The 20,453-nt window shown below is 43.9% G+C and overlaps 1 protein-coding gene across 4 annotated transcripts in view; it reads right to left on the bottom strand.

Annotated features, from left to right (window-relative positions):
- The window catches only part of LOC109917422 (very long-chain acyl-CoA synthetase), a 51,691-nt gene that overhangs the window by 5,360 nt on the left and 25,878 nt on the right, over nucleotides 1–20,453 (bottom strand). Inside the window, exons 1-8 of one of the 4 annotated variants that reach the window (XM_048615972.1) lie at nucleotides 19,308–19,375; nucleotides 13,306–13,509; nucleotides 12,841–12,999; nucleotides 9,934–10,058; nucleotides 7,211–7,405; nucleotides 3,821–3,911; nucleotides 2,367–2,565; nucleotides 1,500–1,597 (exon numbers count right to left, since the gene is read on the bottom strand). In XM_048615972.1, the coding sequence (XP_048471929.1) occupies nucleotides 1,500–1,597; nucleotides 2,367–2,565; nucleotides 3,821–3,911; nucleotides 7,211–7,405; nucleotides 9,934–10,058; nucleotides 12,841–12,999; nucleotides 13,306–13,509; nucleotides 19,308–19,317 (1,081 nt within the window). In that variant the 5' untranslated portion in view covers nucleotides 19,318–19,375. Of the gene's footprint in view, nucleotides 1–1,499; nucleotides 1,598–2,366; nucleotides 2,566–3,820; nucleotides 3,912–7,210; nucleotides 7,406–9,933; nucleotides 10,059–12,840; nucleotides 13,000–13,305; nucleotides 13,510–17,237; nucleotides 17,842–19,307; nucleotides 19,376–20,453 lie in introns of those variants that run through there. The other 3 variants (XM_020517248.2, XM_048615971.1, XM_048615970.1) reach the window with 3 other exon arrangements.

The following is a 20,453-nucleotide window of genomic DNA, read 5'->3' as shown; positions in this document are numbered from 1 at the left end:
CTCTCTCTGCCCACACACACACTCACACATGAATCTATGGGGTGAATTTGTACTTGCAGATACAATTTTTTTTTAAAAAGAAGCATATAATTTATAGACAGTCAGTCAGTCAATGTGGTGTTTTATGAATTACTACTTTAGAAATAAAACCAGTCTGACTCCAAACCAAAACACAAACAGATTCTAAACAAGGCCTCACACCTAACATGCATTGTCTGACCTAAAATGTCACTTCTTCTTTGCACTGATAAAACCTTTAGTTCTCTCAGGACAGTAACTTCAAAGGAATATGGGGATTTACAAATACATATCAATTAATTAAAAGCTTCTAACTTATTAAAGATTTAACAGCATCTTAGGCTTGTTTAGTACATCCTCATCAGTGATGTGATCCTTTGATCTTTTGCATATGATTCTGTGTCTGATATTACCTCTCTTACTAACACCTTTAGAAGGAGTAAGACTCCAAAAGCTTGTGTTTTCACATAAACCTGTTGTACTATAACCTGGTATCATGTGATTTCTGACTTGGTCAGGACAGCACAGGATTAGTCAAATCTGAATGCGTGAGGGTTTCAGCAGCTGATTAGCCGAAGCAGGGAGCTGTAATCAGGTGATGTTAGAGGTTGTGACCTCTCCTAGGAGGTCATGTGTTCAGGGAAGGTGACAGCCTAGTGACATTATCATTGGAATATTAATCCAGAGATCTGGGTTCAGATCAATAGTATTAATTCAATAAACAGCTGGAATTAAAAGTCTCATGATATCCATGATTCCAGTGTGAATTGTCAGGAAAAACCCTCCAATGTCCTTTAGGGAAGGAAGTTACTATGTAGCATGTAACATGTAACTCCAGACTCTCAGCACTGTGACTGATTCTTAACCAATTAGGGATGAACAATAAATGCTGTCTAGCCAGTGACACCCTCATCTCATTCAGCCAGAAACAGTGGCTGGGGAGGTGGTTTCGGAGTAGTGGGAGAGGGTTGTTAGCGGATTTAGGAAGATGGATAGTTTGTTTTTAGATAATTTGTCAAAGGACAGGATGTAGACTGGAGACAGGAAACAGGAGGGGGACCAGGAATATATCTAGTTGAAGGAACACAGTGTTGCAGCAGAAGAGAAGTCACAAAATGACCACAATGGTGGTGACCACATGAGAACACAAACAGATGAGAATGGAAAGGGGTTGGAGAAGGACAGAGTGGTGCCTGTGGGGAAAGCTACGGAAAGGTTGAAAAGGGTAAGAAGGGAAAGTTCACCACTATCATGGGAGGATATTCAGTAAAATGGCAGTAGCAGAAACCTGATTGAACTGATTCAAACATGGGAGTTCTGGGAAAGGTGGGAATGGATTTGGGAGGAGGTGGGATGTCTAGGAGCTGGTGGGGAAAGGGAGCTTGGAGCTGTGATGTTTGCAAGGACACAGAGTGGTGAAGGGTTAGTTTGTTCATGCAGTAGACGATTTGAGATGTCCATTACACAAACACGTCTCATACCTGGAACAGTTACTCCATATACACAGACTTCCTGAACAAAATCCAGCACCGACAGAATATCAGCCACCTCAGTAGTGGATACATTCTCCCCTTTCCATCTAAACATAAAAAGAAGTTACTGAAAACACATACAAGTGAATTAAAATACTCAGATTCACAGACTCGTTCAGCTCTGCCTCAAATTGTTAGTGCGCTCAAATGCACAAATAAACATCCTTCGACAATCCTTCCCAATCTGATCCTTGCATCATTTGAGTGAGAAATCTGGCATTTCCAATTTTTTTAATTAAATAGGTATTTAGTTACTGTTTTTCTCTCTTTACATTTTCATATGAATTTCAAAAGCTTTACAAAGCAACACACATCCACAAACTGGTAGGGATCAGGGTCAGAGATTGTTTCTCCAAATGGGGAATCTGATTACTGAACATATAATCTCACATTCCCAGTGGGGAAACAGTATAGGGAGGCACCATATATTATCTGAGATAACACCAAGTTACCTAGCAAATGATCGAAAATCCTTCCATTTTTATCTAGGTATTAAAGGACAAAATCTGTGCAAATGAAACATTCATCATCAGAAACGGATCCTTGTACACACAGGTTTTACTCTATATGTAACAACTTGAATAATCATATGACGTCAGTGTAGTGGGGTTAAAGTTCTGGTTTCCAAGCTGTTCACACATGAGACCTACTTTTATTGTTAGGGATTTGGAATATATACTGATTTTCACCTTCAAAGGAAATTTTCAAAAGAATTACGATTCCATTGATGAACAATGGAAGCAGTTATCTATGGAAGTTATAAAAATACAGAAATGGAAAGCATCAGTTTGGGTCAAAGCCCCACGTGCCTCTGACCTGAATGCATCTCCAATTCTGTCTTTGAAGTAGATGAAATTGTCATGGTCGAGCATCATGAGGTCTCCACTGTTGAAATATAGGTCTCCTTTGCAGAACACGTCTCTCAGCTGCTTCTGATTGGTTAGGACACTATTCCCTGCATACCCAAGGAATGGGGTTTTGGGTGTAATTTTCGCAATAAGAAGTCCAGGCTCTCCTGCTAGGACACTAAAATGTCAGAAAACTCTGCAGTGTTCCACAAGTCATTAATATCATAACTTTACAATCATTCAATTTAATTCAAAATCTCTAGCACAACACAGACACTTGTAGACATTTTCAAAACAGGAAATGATGTAAAACTAAAATCACAAAAAAAATCTAAGTTGGAAATGCAAGCCGCTGGAAAGGGAGAGTTCTGAGAGAGTCACATTCATCAGTTCAGATTGGATCGGGTCAGAGGGAGAGGAATCTGCTGCCAAAGCTTGTCTTTTGTTTTCACAGACATTGAAAGCCTTCATGTGAAATGACCAGCATTTCATGTTTAATTTATTTCTAATTACAAAGTGTATTGTTATAAAGCAATTCCACAGATGATCTGGCAAAAGCAACATGGAATCTTGTAGAAAATTTGTTAAGGAGGGATCCCATTTACAAACAGGATTGTTCAAAAGAAACAATGTAATTCAATGTTACCAACATCTGATCACACTTTGTGTCTTCTGTCTATCTTGGGGAAAAGCAGTCACAATGTTTGGCAATTAAGGACCTTGTTTAGGAGTCATGATGGTATTCAGGGTACCCTTTGCAGTATTTATTAAAAGCCATCTAAGTTGTTAGGAAATATTATTGCTCACTTTCAGTGCATCAGACTGACTCCTCCTCATTCTCCAGGTTCTCAGTTTCTCAATATCTAAAAAAAAGTTAATTGGATGTGGGCATTGCTGGCTGGGCCAGCATTTCTAGCCCCTGAAGAAGGTGGCGATGAGGTGACTTCTGGAACCGCCACAGTCCACATGCTACAGGTAGACCCAGTGGTGAGGGAGTTCCAAGATTTTAACCCAGTAACATTAAAAGAACGTTGGGATAATTCAGAAGTCAGGATGGTGAGTGGCTTGAAGAGGAACCTGCAGGTTGTGGTGTTCCCATGTATCTGCTGCCTGAGTCCTTGTAGGTGGCAGAGGTTTAAGTTTTAGCCCATCGAAGCAGTTTTGGTGAATGCATGCAGTGCACCTTGTAGATGGGACATACCTGCTGCTACTGAACGTCAATGATTTGAATCTCATACAGTTGTTAAATCCCAACTGAACAAGATCTCACCAGAAGAATTTTGTTAGTGTTTGTTCAGTGTTACCAGACAGAGACAGATTCTTATCAATCAAACATTAATCTCTGTGAGGAGGGAGGAACATTATTGAGGAATCTCTCATGAACAAACCATTACCTTTAGCAACCTCAATGCAAACCATTACCTTTAGCAACCTCAATGCAATGACCATTGGCATCTCGTACAAGTGCTTCCCGGTCAACATCATATTTAACCAGGTGAAACGGCATGAACATCTGAGGAGAAAAACCCAGTGGATTAGCTTAGTGTTAAAACCAGAGGATTACGTTCATGTTACAGTATTTGAATACAGGATGGAGCAACTAAAGAGATAAATTCTTAAAAATGAGGAACCAAAGACACAATAGATCAGCCCCTTAAAGCAGTGGAGTTGGGCAGATTTCTTTTCTAAATGGTCAGTGGGAGTGGAATGCAGAAGGTCTTGACCCAGTTTCCAGCAGATCTCTTTTTTTTTTCCCCAGTGATGGGTGGTGGCTCCAAGAACAAGTATTCCACATGCTGGAGATATTAAATAAAAGCAGAAATGTTGGAAATACTCATCAAATCAGGCAGCAACCGTGGATAGAGAAGGAAAGTTAATGTTTCAGGTCAATGATCTTCAGTCAGAAGCTGGACAGCTTACACTCAGTTCCTAGTGACAATGACCACCCAGCATTCTTAACTAATATAAAGGGAGCAATCTCTGTGCCAGAGTCCATTATGATGGCTAGTGTGGAAAATGATCCAGTGGAGAAAGTTGGAGTCATTATTCTTCATTATTTCTGACAAAGTGTAACTGTGTCTTTTAACTCCTGATTAGCTTGGCAGAAGGAGGGGGAAAATGAGCCTGGAGCTGCCCCTGAAACGCAACAGATTTCTTACATTTTGGTAACCTCCAAAGCAGTGAATAGTTTACAACAGAAATGATCCCCTTCATTAACTTACAACATTTCAACTATTGAATCCCAATTGGTGGTTTCACAAAACAAATTAATGTTTCCCTCACACAAAGGATTACACAACCCAAAACAGTGGCCCACATTCACCTACTGGCTCATTCATACTCCCATCAGACCACACTCCACCCCTGTATGCCCAGTTCCCCTTCCATCCCACAGACACATACAAACTGGAGAAGAATCTTGGAGAGCTTATTCCATAAAATCAGGACTGTTTAGGACAAAGGTCAGGCTTTCAGGTCTGTAGAATATCAGTGAACTATTTAACTGGAATCTATCATTGAATCAAACACAATATATTGTAACGACAAAAATCAATCTAATTCATCGTCCAATCATAAGGACTGTTATTACTGCTGGAAAATATAATTAGAACTCCAACAGAAAGAATCAAAACATGATTTTGAAGAATGTGTTTGTATGAAAGATCATAAGAATAAAATTGTTGATAATTCAGATGAATTTGGTATGGCTTTTAAAAAGGGATAACCTTTTTCAGGAAGCCAATATTCCCAGGCAATGGTCCATGCTATCAATCAGCTGGGAGGTTTGTTGTGGTCACAACTCAAGATAGCCAGCTTTGTTTAAAATATTGCTCATGGCAAAGTCAGAATTTGCTGCCCATCCCCAGGTGGTGAGCCACCGTAAGAACTTGAAGAGCTGGGAGCAGGAGGTAGCCATTCCATCCCATCATGCCTACTCCACCATTTACTAAGATCATGGATGATCAGGTTGTGGCCTTAACTCCATTTTCCCATCAAGTGCCGAGCTCCCCCCACCCCGACCCCACGGCCCACCCCACTGATTAACTCTATTGTCTATCAAAAATCTGTTGAGTTCAGCCTTGAATAAATTCAATGACCCAGTCTGCACTGCCCTGGGGGAAAGAGGATTCCAAAGTTTAATGGCCCTCAGAAAAGATTCCGCTTTACCTCAGTCTTGACTGGAAGACTCATTTCCAAACTGTCCTTTTAGATTTCCCCATGAGGAGAAAGATTCCCTCAGTATCTGCCTGGTGAAGCCCCCACCTCCCCCAACCCTAGACCCCCGCACCATATGCTTCAATATGGTCACTTCCCATTGTTGTAAACTCTAATAAGTGTAGACCTAACCTCCGCAATCTTCCCTCATCAGGTAAACCCCTTCACCCCCAGGAATCAACCGGAAACTTCAGTCTAGTCTTCAGATACCTATAAGTTTTTATTTAACGACACCCACTACATATGGTGTACCTCCAATCAACATTCTGTTTTGCAACCTGTTTCTGTTTGTGAACACAGGCAATTCCCAAAATAGTTCTGCTTAGTTTCAGCAGAATATAATTTAACACCAACACTGGGCACAAGGCATAATCTTTTCCATCACAAATAAAAATCTTAATCCAAAAAGATAAATAAATAACTGCTAAATTCCAACTGGGATTTCAGGAGAACTCAAATCTGCCTGATCCAATTATCATGGCTGTACAATATTGACTTACTCAGCTCTGATCACCAAGACCGGGCCTTTGAAAGGTGCAAGTCCACAGTATAAAACTACGCCACAGCTCAATGTGAGGCTGCGTCACTGAGAAATACAAACGTTAACAGCGACAAATGGAAATATCACATGGGTGAAGTAGCTGATCAGTCGGAAATCAAGGTCCATGCAATGACTGAGCAATTTGATTTGGCAAATACACAAGTCGGGGGGGGCAAAAAAGCATGATTTGTGCAGGACTTGTTGAGAGAGGGAGAGGTGGAGGTGGGTGTATAGCATGTGCTTGTTCATGTGGCCCTGGGCACCACATGAAATTCACAATTGGAATAGATTTAAATGAATCAGAGTGCAGCTGTGATAAAGAACACTGCTCCTAGGCCCTTGATCTGTGTCACAGAGTTTCTGAGTGACTTAATCACAGCGTGAAAAAAAGAGGCAAGATGTCAAGGCTTTTTGCCTTGTAGTCAAGAATGCCAAATTTCAAGGGGAGCAACAATTTATAGTGTTAGACAGAAGGAAAAGCTTGCATTGTCAGACAAACTGGATGTTAATGTCTGTTTAAAGCTTGTAAAATGGGGATAACGCAATCACATTTCTGGGCCAAAGAGTGGGCACTTTACAGCACATTCTGTTCTAGATCCAATCAATCAATGTGGGACCTGACCCAAGCAGATTTGGTGGATGAGAATGGAAGGAGCTTTACTATGCACCATCCCCTCCTGTAGCTCTCCTACCACAGGAGCACTGGCAACACGGCACCATGTCCAAGTTGTGCTGATGAGATCTGCATGAGTAACAGAAGAATGGATGCAAAGTGAGGAAGGAAGAAGATTGTAGTGATAAGACTGAGAACTCTCAAAGTCATTCTGCACAGAAGGAGGCCATTTGATCCTCTGAGTCCATAACTGAAGAGGAGTTTAGATCAAATGAGGTCTAGCAGAGAGTGACAGAAGCACTTGGCATTTCAATAACTTAACTATAGCTGATGCAACAAGGACTGAGTCACAGGAAATGCTAATTTTAACCATTAATTGTTTCTAATCTCTGCACAATTGTCAACCACACATTAGGATTAAAAACAAAACTTGCTTTCTTACCCTGGTAAAAACGCTGATCCGCCCTGATGAACCGATTTTGCCCACATTATTAAAGAAGCCAACATTTCCTTCAGTGGCACCATAAAACTCACAAACTTGGATGTTTCCAAATCGATTTAAAAACTCCTTCCAGACATCTGGCCGTGCACCATTCCCCAAAGCCAGCCTCACCTTGTGATCTCTTTCATTGCTTTTCTACAAGCAAAATGCAATCATTGGAACAAAAGAAGAATGTATATTTTAATTCTGCAAGAGAAACTAGGCTTTGTATTTGAATGTGGAATTGCAAAAGCTAGCCAACTATAACTGGTTCAGCAAGAATCCAGCACCATTCAGTGAAAACAGGAAACTGTTTGTGCCATATCGCCATAGTAATGGACCCTCATTAGGCATCAAACATATTGTCACATTGTACGATTGTGAAAGCTGGGACATTTTGCAAGTTCCTCTTTCTATTGCCATGAGCTTCAGCAGTGAGAATGACAGGAGTAATGTTACGGGAACATTTTCAAGTTTAGCTTTAAGTCAGAAGCAGTCCTGATAGACAGGTTTTACTTCATTTCTGTGGGTGAGGAGCTTTTGCTCTAATGAATTGAAAGAACAACCTCAGAGAGGCTACAACAGCTTCAGGAGCATTTTCTGAGTTGGTCCATTCAGCCTGGCCGGCTGTGCTATAGCCAGTACAATTCCAGCCAAATGGCCTTTACCAGAACCTGACAGCTTCCAGAAAACTTGCTTTCCATTTACATTTAGATTTTACTGTCACGTGTACTCAAGTGCAGAAGTACAGGAGTACAGTGAAAAGTGTATAATGTTACCACACACGGTGTCATCTTAGATACAAAGGTACCTAGGTACAAAAAAACCAAGGTACAAAGTAGTCAGAGAACACAGTTAAAAAGTTAAACATTTTCTTCATAGAATAAGTAGAAAACAAAAGAAATAAGGTAATAGTTAATACTAAAATCCTTCTTAATACAAAAGTAGAAAAATAAAGGAATAAGATTTAAAGTTCAACAGTCTGTGATAAGTCCTCTGCTTAGCTCACTCTCCAGGGACCTCAACTGCCTGTTCTCGGTGTCGCTGCCGCAGGTACCAGGAAAATCGATCGAGGTTTTTAAATCCTTTTTTAAAATATTCTTTAGCAGGGTGTGGACATCTCTGGCTGCGCCAACATCAATTGCCTATATTCCACACATGTGTCTGAGGGGGTGTGGAAGCAGCAACATCTGGCACTCACAGCTTCATCAAGGACCAACTTAAATTCATCATTTTGTAATTTTGATAAAAGGCTGATTCCATTCTCCTTCAGGTGTGCTGCAGGCTATCCTCGCACCCAGGAAATCCCCGTGGAACTTTGTGCCTATTGCTTCACTCAAACAGAGCCCAGTTTTCAAAACAGGAGAAAGGAGACTACACAATACTGCCAGGTGATGCCATCAGACTGGCAGCCCCTTAGGAACATACCAGCAGCTCTCAACCAGTGTGTTCCTCAGAGATCATAACCAGACCAGATTCTGCTACATTTCTCACTTGTGCATGTCTTCACCTCACAGGCCCCAGGCCCCAAGCCCCAAGCAATCAATCAAATGTACCCAATACTTGCAATTAAATAAAAGCAGAAAAGTTGATCATGAAATTGCTGCACACTTGACTCAGACCACCAAGTATAGGAGTCAGGACGTCATGTTGATTTGAGGACGTTGTTGAAGCCACTTTTGGAGTAGAGTGTACTCTGGTCCACCTGCTATAGGAAGGATACTATCATATTGGAGAGGGTTCAGAAAAGATTTACCAGGATGTTGCTGGGAATGGAGGGTTTGAGTTATAAGGAGAGGCTGGACAGGCTGGGACTTTTTTCACTGGAGTGTAGGAGGTTGAGTGGTAACCTTGCAGAAGTTTATAAAATCACGAGGGGCATAGATAATGTGAACAGCAAAGGTCTTTTCCCTAGGGTGGGGGAGTTCGAAACTAAGGGGCATATTTTTAAGGTGAGAGGAGAAAGATTTAAAAGGGACCTGAGAAGCTTCTTTTTCACACAGAGGGTGGATCATATGTGGAATGAACTGCCAGAGGGAATGGTGCATGCAGGTATAGTTACAACATTTAAAAGACATTTGGACAGGTAGATGAATAGCAAAGGTTTAGAGGGATATGGACCAAACACAGACAAGTGGGACTGGGTTAGTTTGGGAAACTTGGTGGTGTAGACGAGTTGGACTGAAGGGTCTGTTTCCATGCCGTATGACTGTACAAAAATGTTCATTTCAGCATCAGCCTCAGTCCAGACTGCCTCATTGCCAGACCTTCAGCCTTCTGACTATTGTGCAAAATATGATGATACCTTTGTACAAAAATACCTCCAAAAACAGCAAGAAAATTTCTAAATTCTTTTAGCGCCGAAGACTTAGAATGGAGGGGGAAAGTCTTTTTTTAAACTCTCCTACGTTCCAAACTCCCACATTAAATAATGACAGTAACCAGCAAATCTTTATGCTAAAGGGGTTTCATAGAAAGGAATTTCTTGGGTAGGAATCAGTTGGTGTAGGTAGGGCCACAATGACAGCATTGGTGGATGGGAAGGACTTTCTGCTCCAATCACATGGATTCTCTTTGCTGTTGGAATATCTCCCCCCCTCCCCCAGACACAGACACACAGATAGATAACAATCACCAGACAGTGTGGGGCATGTCACATGAACAACATCTGCTGTTAGATTTACCTTTGGAGCATTGCAGAGGTAGCGTAACATCTCCCCAATGTACTGGATAACAGTGACATCATACTGTCTGCAGTCATCCCAGAACTGGCTTACAGAAAACTTACGACGTAAGACAACAGTTGCCCCTGTCAAAGAAAAGGAACGAAATACAAACATGATTATTCTCCACTTTTCTGCATTCCCAGATTATCTCACAATAAAACGGGAGCAATTAATTTAAGTAATAGTTATTGCCCACTACTGAAAGCAGCTGTTTATTAAATGTTATGACTCCTGTATGTGCTGATGTGCCAACCGCTACCACGTTATGGTTGGGGCAGTTTGCTGCCATCACCCCCATTCCTTTACTGGTTCCAAGGACCTAGGTGCAGATGGTAATGAAGCTGCTTCCCCTGGGATGCTGGCCATTCCTGTGGAGTGGCAGGACGGAGCAGAGAGTTAGGGCTCAGCAGGGATTCCAAGCCACACCGAACAGAGGCTGGCCATCAATGAGTTAAACCACGGGGACATGAACAAAGATTGAAGATGTCGATCTCATTAGTGGGTAAGCCCCTGGCCACCTCCGTAACAGAATCTTATTGAGGCAGTGGAGAGATCCACCTTCTCTCATCCCAATCAGTGGCAAGGTCTCTGAAATGATATGGAGGTGCCGGTGTTGGACTAGGGAAGTCAAGGTCAAAAATTGCATGACACCAGGTTATAGTCCAACAGGTTAATTTGAAGAACCAAGCTTTTGAAGTCTCGCTCCTTTTTCAGGTGTCAGGATCGAGACTCCAAAAGCTTGTATATTCAAATTAACCTGTTGGACTATACTTTGGCACATTGTGCTTTAAAGGTTTATTCGAAATTTCTAGGCAAACATCCATAGCTCAGAGAGACAGAGAGAGAGAGAGAGAGAGAGAGAAAGAGAGCTTTTTTTTAGTTTTACTTTGTTTTTGGGCAGTTCTGTAAAGTCTTTGAATGGGGATGGTTGTATACAGCAGCGCTCCTGAAAACGGGAGAATATAGCAAAACTAGATTCCTTAGAGTAACAAATCAGAGTGTTGAGAAAAAGCCCTAAAGAGGTTATTTGAAGTTAGGTATGTTTAAGTTTACGTGTATGATGGCTCAAGGAAGAAGCTATCAGCATTTCCAGTTCAGGAGTTAAGGTAATAGTTACCTTAAGCCTCTCAAGGTGTTTAGGATTTTTTCTCTGGCATGAATACTGTAAAAAGGGTACTTTTCTGTATTGTACAAGGATTGTTTTGGAACTTGTAACTGTGTATTTTGGGATTAATGGAATTATACTTTTACTGTGTGTTTAGACATCTTTGAATTTGTGTGACATTATCATTGGGTTTATTCTATTTCATCTTAATTTCTTTTGGTTAACAAAATTCTGCTTTATTGTTAAAACAAAATCTGCAAATTGCATGCTTATATTTCATTAAGAGTTGACTTCATTAAAACCAAAACAAAACAAAATATGATCGTGATCAAACGGGTCTCAGTCTGGGATTAAACATGTCCGGTAACAAAATCAGCTGGAGCCAAGACCCCAAGGGGCAGAGGTCCTGCCCAGTGAGAGCTGCCAAATCAGAGGTTGGCACATGATGACCACTATGGAGGCAGCTATGGTTACTGCCAGCAGAGTGCTCCCAGAGTTCCAGCGTCACGGACTGTGGGGAGTGATGAGAGTGGGGTTTGTACGAGGAGGGGTGGTGGGCAGGGGAGCTGGAAAGAGGGGAAGAAGGTTGGCTCCCAGTGGGCACCCACTGCCCAATGTCCAGTCGCTCCATCGCTGACTGCCTTAGGTCACCCCACCTCGAGGTGACAAGTTACCCCAAGAGTAGCAACTGTTGGGCAAACTGCACAGTCACAGACCCTCCTGCAGATGGGTTAACCTCAGCCATGCAGGCTCAGGCCTATAAGAGATTCTTAATCAACCACTTAAGGGTTTCAAGTGGTGGCAGGGAACAGGCCTACTGTCCCGTCTTGATCCTCCTGTTGGAGGTTTGTAAGGCAGCAGGGAATGGGTGTACAACACCACGTTGAATTAAGTGCCTTCCCACCTCCAGAAACAGCAGGTTCTGCCCTTGGTCTCAACTCAACGTGCTGTGAACCACAGGAGTGTAACTCATTTATTCAAACCCGTTTGGTACGGGAAAAGATTTTCAAGCAAAACATAAAAGGAAAGGACAGTATGATTTTTTAAAAAGGGTCAAGACCCACCAGAAAATTATTTTAAACAGTATTCATGCTCAACATTAATAGGTAGGTTTCAAAATGCAACGCTTTGGGAATTCTGCCATCTCCCATATTCTAGCAGATGGGAGACTGGGAGAGCTGCCAGGGATAAATCCTTGAAGCCTTTCATATCCAGGATTGCATCAATCTGATGCTGAAATCACCCAGCAAATCTCATGGGCATTTCTCAGAATGTTCCAAATTCAGACAAGAAAATCTTTTCACATTCTTTCTCTCCAGTCTTGAACTGTCTGTCACTCTGTGGCTAGAGTTCTCTGGTTCCTCCCTTTTTAAAAAATCTCTCTTGCAGTCTCTCTCAGGGTCTCTCTCTCTCTCGATGTGACACAGGCAGTTTGCTCTTTATTGTCTCTTTGTACTGAATTTCTTACAGTCTCTGGAACAGCTTTAATGAGATTATTCAAAAGGATTGAGTTTTTTCTGCATTCCAAAGGCCCATTGGCTAGTAAACAAACAAAGAGAAGAAGAAATCTTCAACCCTGACCTCTGGGTTTAATATTAACAAAATGCTGTACTTTAGACCAAAGGGCTTCACCTTTTCCTCTGCAGTTTCAAGAAGCTCATTTTAAACGCTGCAAAGAATAGAAAAGGAGCTGAGACCATCTCAACGAGATGGAACGGGGTAAAAACCATAAAGGAGCAAATTTAGATTCGGGGACCTACCTGCATAAATGCAGCCACAGATTCCAACCATGGAACCAGCACTGTGGTAAAGAGGCAGAGTGGTGTAAATCACATCATTACTGTAGACATCACAAGTTGCAACGAAGAAAGCAAAAAGATGTGCTCGAGAGTGAGTGATGATGGCAGCTTTGGGCAAACCTTTAAACCCCAAAAAAAAAAGTCAAATCACGTTAGACCCATCATTTGAATCCTCTGATTCAGTGAAGAAACCATCACTATACAAACAGCTGGAACATAAAGCAATCCTAAAGATCCATCACACTGTGACATTAAAAATGATTTGATTATTTATCCTCTTGTTTATCACTTCAAACACAGTCAATTTTTCACTGCTGTAGCAAAACTGTCTAAGTTTCAATGACACAAAATACCTAATAAGCATGTATTATTTACAAGATATAAGAGAGTGTAATACTGGGCAGGTTCTAGAATAAGCAGAGATACCTGTTGTTCCGGAGGTATAGATATAAATAAAGGGGCTGTCGAAGGTAACGTGTGATCGGAGGGATAAAGGCAGTGGCTGGTCAGATGCAACTTGAATTTCATCATTCCCAATGCTTTCTGTGGTACACTTGTCATCGAAAATTAAAACAGTGATATTGTTCTCTCTTAAACTGGGCAGTACATCCTCCACTGAACACCTCAGATCTGCAAAATACACAATAATCAATATTTACTGTGTACAGATCAGTTTATTTATAATGAGCCTATCCCAAACGTGACACAGGAAATATGACGCTCACAGAGTATACATCACAATCTTATACCAGCTATAATGCCTGCATACACCAAAAATTTACTAAAATGTTTGAATTTCTAATGACTGATTGAAAGGTTCACAACAAGATTTCTAATTTAAAAGAACTTTCTGTAACAAATTCAGAGCAATGTTGACAAGCCACTTATAAAAGGTCAGAAATAGGATGTTCACTGATGATTGCACAATGTTCAGCATCATTCGCAACTCCACAGATATTGAAGCAATCAGGACCTGCACAATATCGAGGCTTGGTCTGACAAATGGTAAATAACATTCATGCCACACACATATCAAGCAACAACCATCACTAATAACAGACAGTCTCCCCCCCATCCCTTGGCAGTCAATGGTGTTACCATCACTGAATCCCCCATTATAACATCCTTGGGGTTACTATCGACCAGAAGTCAATTGAGTTTGCCATATAAACACAGTGACTACAAGAACAGGTCAGCAACTAGGAATACTGTGACGAGTAACTTCCCAAATCCTGTCCATATCTACAAGGCACAAGTCAGGTGTGTGATGGAATACTCACCACTTGCCTGGATGAGTGCAGCCCCAATAACACTCAAGAAGCTTGACACCATCCAGAACAAAGCAGCCCGCTTGATTGACACTGCATCCACAAACATCCACTCCCTCCACCACTGATGCTCAGTAACAGCAGTGTGTAGTATCTACAAGATGCACTGCAGAAATTCACCAGGGATCCTTAGACAGCACCTGCCAAACCCATGACCACTTCCATCTAGAAGGACAAGGGCAGCAGATACATGGGAACACCACCGCATTCAAGTTCCCCTCCAAGCCACTCAGCATTCTGACTTGGAAACAAAGGGCATTATGGATCAACCCACAGCAGGAGGACTGCAGCGGTTCAAGAAGGCAGCTCCCCACCACCTTCTCAAGGGCAACTAGGGGTGGACAATATATGTTGCCCAGCCAGCAATGCCGACATCCCATAACCAAATTTTAAAAATTAGAAGATAAAGTACAGGAAAGTTTGCCCATCGTGTTTTAGGGTCAGCAATGTGTGTGTCAGGGAGAGGGGGAGTGAGCCAGAATGTAGCCTTTCTTGGGTCTGACAGGGCCATGTTTCTCTTGTGATGATGTGGTCATCAGTTCATTCTGTAAGGAGTGGTGAGGAAGATGGAGGCTGTGCTGGTGGGAGCAGGCAGGAACTGACTGTCCTGCTGTTACCTGGACAGCTTTCATTCCTGGCAATATCCCAACACAGAAACACAGAAAGTAGGTGCAGGAGTAGGCCATTCGGCCCTTCGAGCCTGCTGCACCATTCAATATGATCATGGCTGATCATGCAATCTATCCCACCATTCCCGCTTTCTCTCCATACCCCTTGATCCCCTTAGCTGCAAGGACCAACTCCCGCTCCCTCCTGAATATATCTAACGAATTGGCCCCAACAGCTTTCTGTGGTCAAGAATTCTACAGGTTCACAACTCTTCTGCTTAAATGCCTTCCACTGCCTCCTCTCCTGTCGGCCCAACTGGTCCCCCTCCACTGACGCTCTCATTTTCTTGGCGGAACTGGTCCTCACTCTCAACAATTTCTCCATCGATTCCTCTCACTTCCAAGCAAACCAAAGGGATGGCCATGGGCACCAGCTATGCCTGCCTCATTGTAGGATTTGTGGAACAGTCTCTCTTTGGCAACTACACCAGCACCATCCCTCACCTCTTCCTCCACTATATTGATGACTGCATTGGTGCGGCCTCGTGCTCCCACGAGGAGCTTGAGCAGTTTATCAACTTCGCCAACACACTCCACCCCACCCTCAAATTCACCTGGACCATTTCTGACACCTCCCTCCCCTTCCTGGACCCCTCCGCCTCCATCTCTGGAAACCGACTCACCACCGACATCCATTTCAAACCTACTGACTCCCACAACTATCTCAACTACGCCTTCTCTCACACATCCTCCTGTAAAAATGCTATCCCAAACTCCCAACTTCTCTGCCTCAACTGCATCTGCTCCCAGGATGAAGCATTCCACTCCAGGACATCCCAGATATCCTCCTACTTTTGACACTGAAATTTCCCCTCCTCTGTAATTAAGGACACCCTCAACTGTATCTCTTCCATTTCCCACGTCTGCCCTCAAACACCCTCACCCCAACAACAATAAGGATAGAGTATCTTTAGTCTTCACGTACCACCCTACCAACCTCTGAATCCAATGCATCATCCTCCAACACTACTGCCACTTACAATCAGACCCCACCACCAAAAAGGTATTTCCTACCCCACCCCTGTCCGCTTTCCACAGGGACCATTCACTCCGTGACTCCCTTGTCAGCTCCATACTCCCCACCAACCCCTCATCACACCCAGTACCTTTCCCTGCAATTGCAGGAGGTGCTACACCTGCCCCTACACTTCTCCTCTACCTCCATACGAGGACCCAAACAATCCTTCCAAATCTGGCAAAGATTCACCTGCACTTCACCTAGCCCATCTACTGTACGCGTTGCTCCTGATGTGGTCTCCTCTATATCAGGGAGACCAAATGCAGACTTGGAGACCAGTTTGTCGAGCATCTGCACTCTGCACGCACCAACCAACCCGACTTTCCAGTTACCATCCACTTTAACAGCCCCTCCCACTCCCCTGGTGACATGACCATCCTTGGCCTCCTCCACTGTCAGAGTGAGGCCAAATGTAATCTGGAGGAACAGCACCTCATATTTCGCCTTTGGAGCTTACAGCCCAATGGCCTGAATATTGACTTCACCAGCTTCAAAATCTCTCCACCCCCAGCCTTATCCCATGTGCAGCCACCCCCTTCCTGACCTGACCTAACCTGTCCATCTTCCTACTCAGCTATTTACTCCACCCTTCCCACGAACCAATCACAATAACCCCTACCTGAATCCACCTATCACCATCTCTCCTACCCTTACCACACACAACCCCCCACCCCCACCCCACCCCCACCCCACCCCACCCCACCTCCCCTCCATCAATGTATTTCTGGACTCCTCACCTCTCCCCTCCCCCTCCCCAGTCCTGACTAAGGATTTCAACCGGAAAAGGCTGACTTTTCTGTTTCTGGAATACTGCCTGACTTGTTGTGCTTTTCCAGCCTCACACCTATAGACTCTCGCTTCCAGCATCTGCAGTTGTTATTATCTCTGAGTGAAGAAATTCATCTTCATCTCACTCCTGAATGGCTTACCCCTTATTCTTAGACTGTGACCCCCTAGTTGTGGCCTTCCCCAACATTGGGAACATTCTTCCCGCATTGAGCCTGTTCAGTCCCATCAGGATTTTATAAGACTCTATGAGATGCCCCTCATTCTTCTAAAGTCCAGGGAGTACAAGCCCAGTCGATCCAGTCTTTCCTCATATGTCAGTCCTGCCATCCTGGGAATCAGTCTGGTGAACCTTTGTTGGACTCCCTAATAGCAAGACTAGGAGACCAAAACTGCGCACAATACTCAAGGAGTGACCTCACCAAGGCCCTGTATAACTGCAGCAAGAGTGAACCCACAGATAAATGATTGCATTCTCTAGGTGTGAAACAGAGACCCAGAGTCGCCAGTGGTTTGCTCTGACCTGGGAGTTGCTTTAAGAATTTGAAAGTTCCTCACCTCCACCGACGATGAGCACTTGGGAGGCACAGCACTTGAAACAATGAAGCAGGGATTTGCCCCTGATGTTGAAGTTGAGGAAAGCCACGGGGCAGCCGAGTTTAGCGAGAGCCAACCAAACGGAGACAAACAGGGGCTGGTTGCTGAAGAGGATCGCCACACACTGACCCTGCCGGAGCCCGGCCCGGCCCTGCAGAACTCTCGCCACTTTGTTACTCTGTCTGTCCAGCTCCGAGTAACTGAGAGCCCGGCCCTCAAACAACACAAACGTTTTGTCTGGGAATTGTCTCACTTTCTGTAGGAACACATCCAGCAAAGTGATCGGGGGCTGCTTCCTCTTGTAGTTCCAAATCCGTATCGCCAGGATGACCGCTCGGTAGACGTTTCTCACATCGTGCACCAGGTACGGGCACCAGGAGCGGAGCAGGAGGGCACTCAGCAGGAGGGCGAGCAGCAGGGCGAGGATAGCGGGCATTGCTGCCGGGAATGGCACGTTTCGCAGCATCTGAAACTTCCTCAAACTGAGAACAAGCCTTCACCCTGACTGCCAGCCGCCTGGAGGCGGGCGATTCCTGCTGGGGGCAGGGTGCAGGGTGCAGGGTGCAGGACGCAGGACAGTAACCTGCCCAGAGTGAAATGTTTCCAGAAACCGAGCACTCCCTCCCACAGCCTCACGGACCCTGCTCCCCAATGCAATGGCTGCATTTATACTGAGTCCGCATTGGTAAAATACAGACCCTCTGCATTTACACAGCGTGGCCACTCGGCCCGTCTGCGCTCTGCTGCTCCATGTTCCACACGAGACCCTCCCATTCCCCTTCATCTCAGCCAATCAACATCTTTGGGATTTGGCAGTCACTGACATGGTACAGTTAGCTCAGGATCACAGTATGACACAGTCCTTGACTGACAATCAACCCAGCCAGGCCCAGAACAAACACATTACAAACAAATCCAGACAATATTCCATTCTGAAAATATTAACTCAAAAACATTAACTCTGCTTCTCTCTCCACAGGTGCTGCCAGATCTGCTGAGTTTCTCCTGTACTGTGTTTTTATTTCCGATTTCTAGTATCTGCTGTATCTTTAGGGGGATTTCTTGCCCGCCTAATAAATTTGGGATCAATCTCACGGAGTCCAGCAAGTTTCGCAAACCAACACAAATGAAGCAGAATCGGAACCACATCCAGCCTCTTTGTTTGTGTCCGCTTTTTCACAGAGTGATCTGACTTATCCCACTGCCTTGTTTCTGTTAATTATTTCTCCTTTAACTAAGTCAGAAGTCACACAATACCACGTTATAGTCCTGAAGAAGGGTCTCGGCCCGAAACGTCAGCTTTCCTGCTCCTCTGATGCTGCTTGGCCTGCTGTGTTCATCCAGCTCTGCACCCTTGTTACCACGTTATAGTCCAACAGGTTCATGTAAAATCACAAGCTTCGACCGCCGCTCCTCGGTCAGGTGAAGTAGGTATAGGCTCACAGGTACAACATATCAGCAGAGAAAGAATGGCAAGATAATACATTTCAGTCATCCTTTCAGTTGTTATTCAGCTCCGTCAACTCTATTCACACTATTTGTACACTCTTAACTACCTGGAATTACACACATAGGGTGAATTTGCACTGGTAGATTTGTAATTGCGGATACATTCTATTTTGTTCAAAATCACACAATTTGTAGACAGTCAATGCTGCATTTTATAAATTCTTACTTTGGAAATAAAACTAACCTGATTCCAAGTTAATACACAGCCAGATTATAAACAAGGCCTCACACCTAAAATGCATTGTCTGACTTAAGATGTCACCTCTGGTATACTGATCAAACCTTTAGTTATCTCAGGGCAGTGACTTGAAAGAAATCCTGGGATTTGTATATTAATCCTTGCTAACTGATTGAAGATTTAACAACCATCTTAGGTTTGTTCAATACATTTGCATTAGTTCTATGACCCTTTAATCTTTCGCTTATAAATTCTGCATCTGATGCCGCCTCTCCCACTGACACCTGGAGAAGGAGCGAGACTCCAAAAGCTTGTGTTTTCAAATAAATCTCTTGGACTATTACCTGGTGCCATGGGATTTTGACCTTGTCCACCCCAGTCCAACACCGGCTCCTCCACATCATGGCTTCCCTTTAACCAGTGCTCCAATTCCTCATGAATCTGTAGCAAACACAGAAATTGCTGGAAAAACTCAACAGGTCAGTGGACAGAAAGAAAAGTTAAGGTTTTGGGTCCAGTGACGCTTTTTTAGAAGTGATGGAAAAGAACGGTATTTATGCTGAAGATGGGGTGGGGAGTAAATAGTACATAGAGATGGACCCCAGAGAGAGAGAGAAAAACAGTTGGGCACACAAAGGATTGGGTAAAGGTCAGCCTGAGAGAATGAATAGATGCAAATGGGGACCATTAGTGACTGACAATGGGTTGTGTGTGATTAGATTTAGATTTAGATTTTATTGTCACATGTACTCAAGTACAGCAGTAAAGGAATATAATGAAAAGTGTATAACGTCACCACAAACAGCGCCAATACAAACATACCCAAGTACCGAAAATGAGGTACAAAATAGTGAAGAAACAAAGTTAAAAAGTTAAGCATTACTTTCAAAGAATAAGTCGACAAATAAAGAAATAAAGCTACAGTAAACATTAAAGCCCTTCTTAATATAAGCTAGAAAAATAAAGGAATAAAGTTAAAAGTTCTGCAGTCTTTGATGAGTCCTCTGATTTTCTCACTATCTGGGAGACCAGTTCTCAATGCCACTGCTGCTGATACCAACTTCATCACACTCAATCATCCCCAGTTGGGCCACTATGCTATCACTGCTGCTGAAGCTGCCACCTCACCAATCTCCCCCTGGTGCCTTCTGAACACCTCTGGGCAGGACCCACTTGCACACTGAGACACTGCCATGCCAGGCCGGGAGGACACAGTGGGACAGGCCGAGAGACTGCCATGGGACAGGCCGGGAGGACACCACTGGCCAGGCCGGGAGGGCACCACGGGGCCATGGCCGGGAGCGCGCCACGGGGCCATGGCCGGGAGGGCGCCACGGGCCAGACCGGGAGGGCACCACGGGCCAGGCCGGGAGGACATCATGGGACAGGCCGAGAGACTGCCACGGGCCAGACCAGGAGGGCACCACGGGGCCAGGCCGGGAGGGCACCACGGGGCCAGACCGGGAGGGCACCACGGGGCCAGACCGGGA

This window comes from Rhincodon typus, chromosome 33, assembly GCF_021869965.1.
Source record: "Rhincodon typus isolate 14 chromosome 33, sRhiTyp1.1, whole genome shotgun sequence".
NCBI lineage: Eukaryota > Metazoa > Chordata > Chondrichthyes > Orectolobiformes > Rhincodontidae > Rhincodon > Rhincodon typus.
Note: the sequence above shows the minus strand (reverse complement) of the source record. Positions and strands in the feature narration are given on the sequence as shown.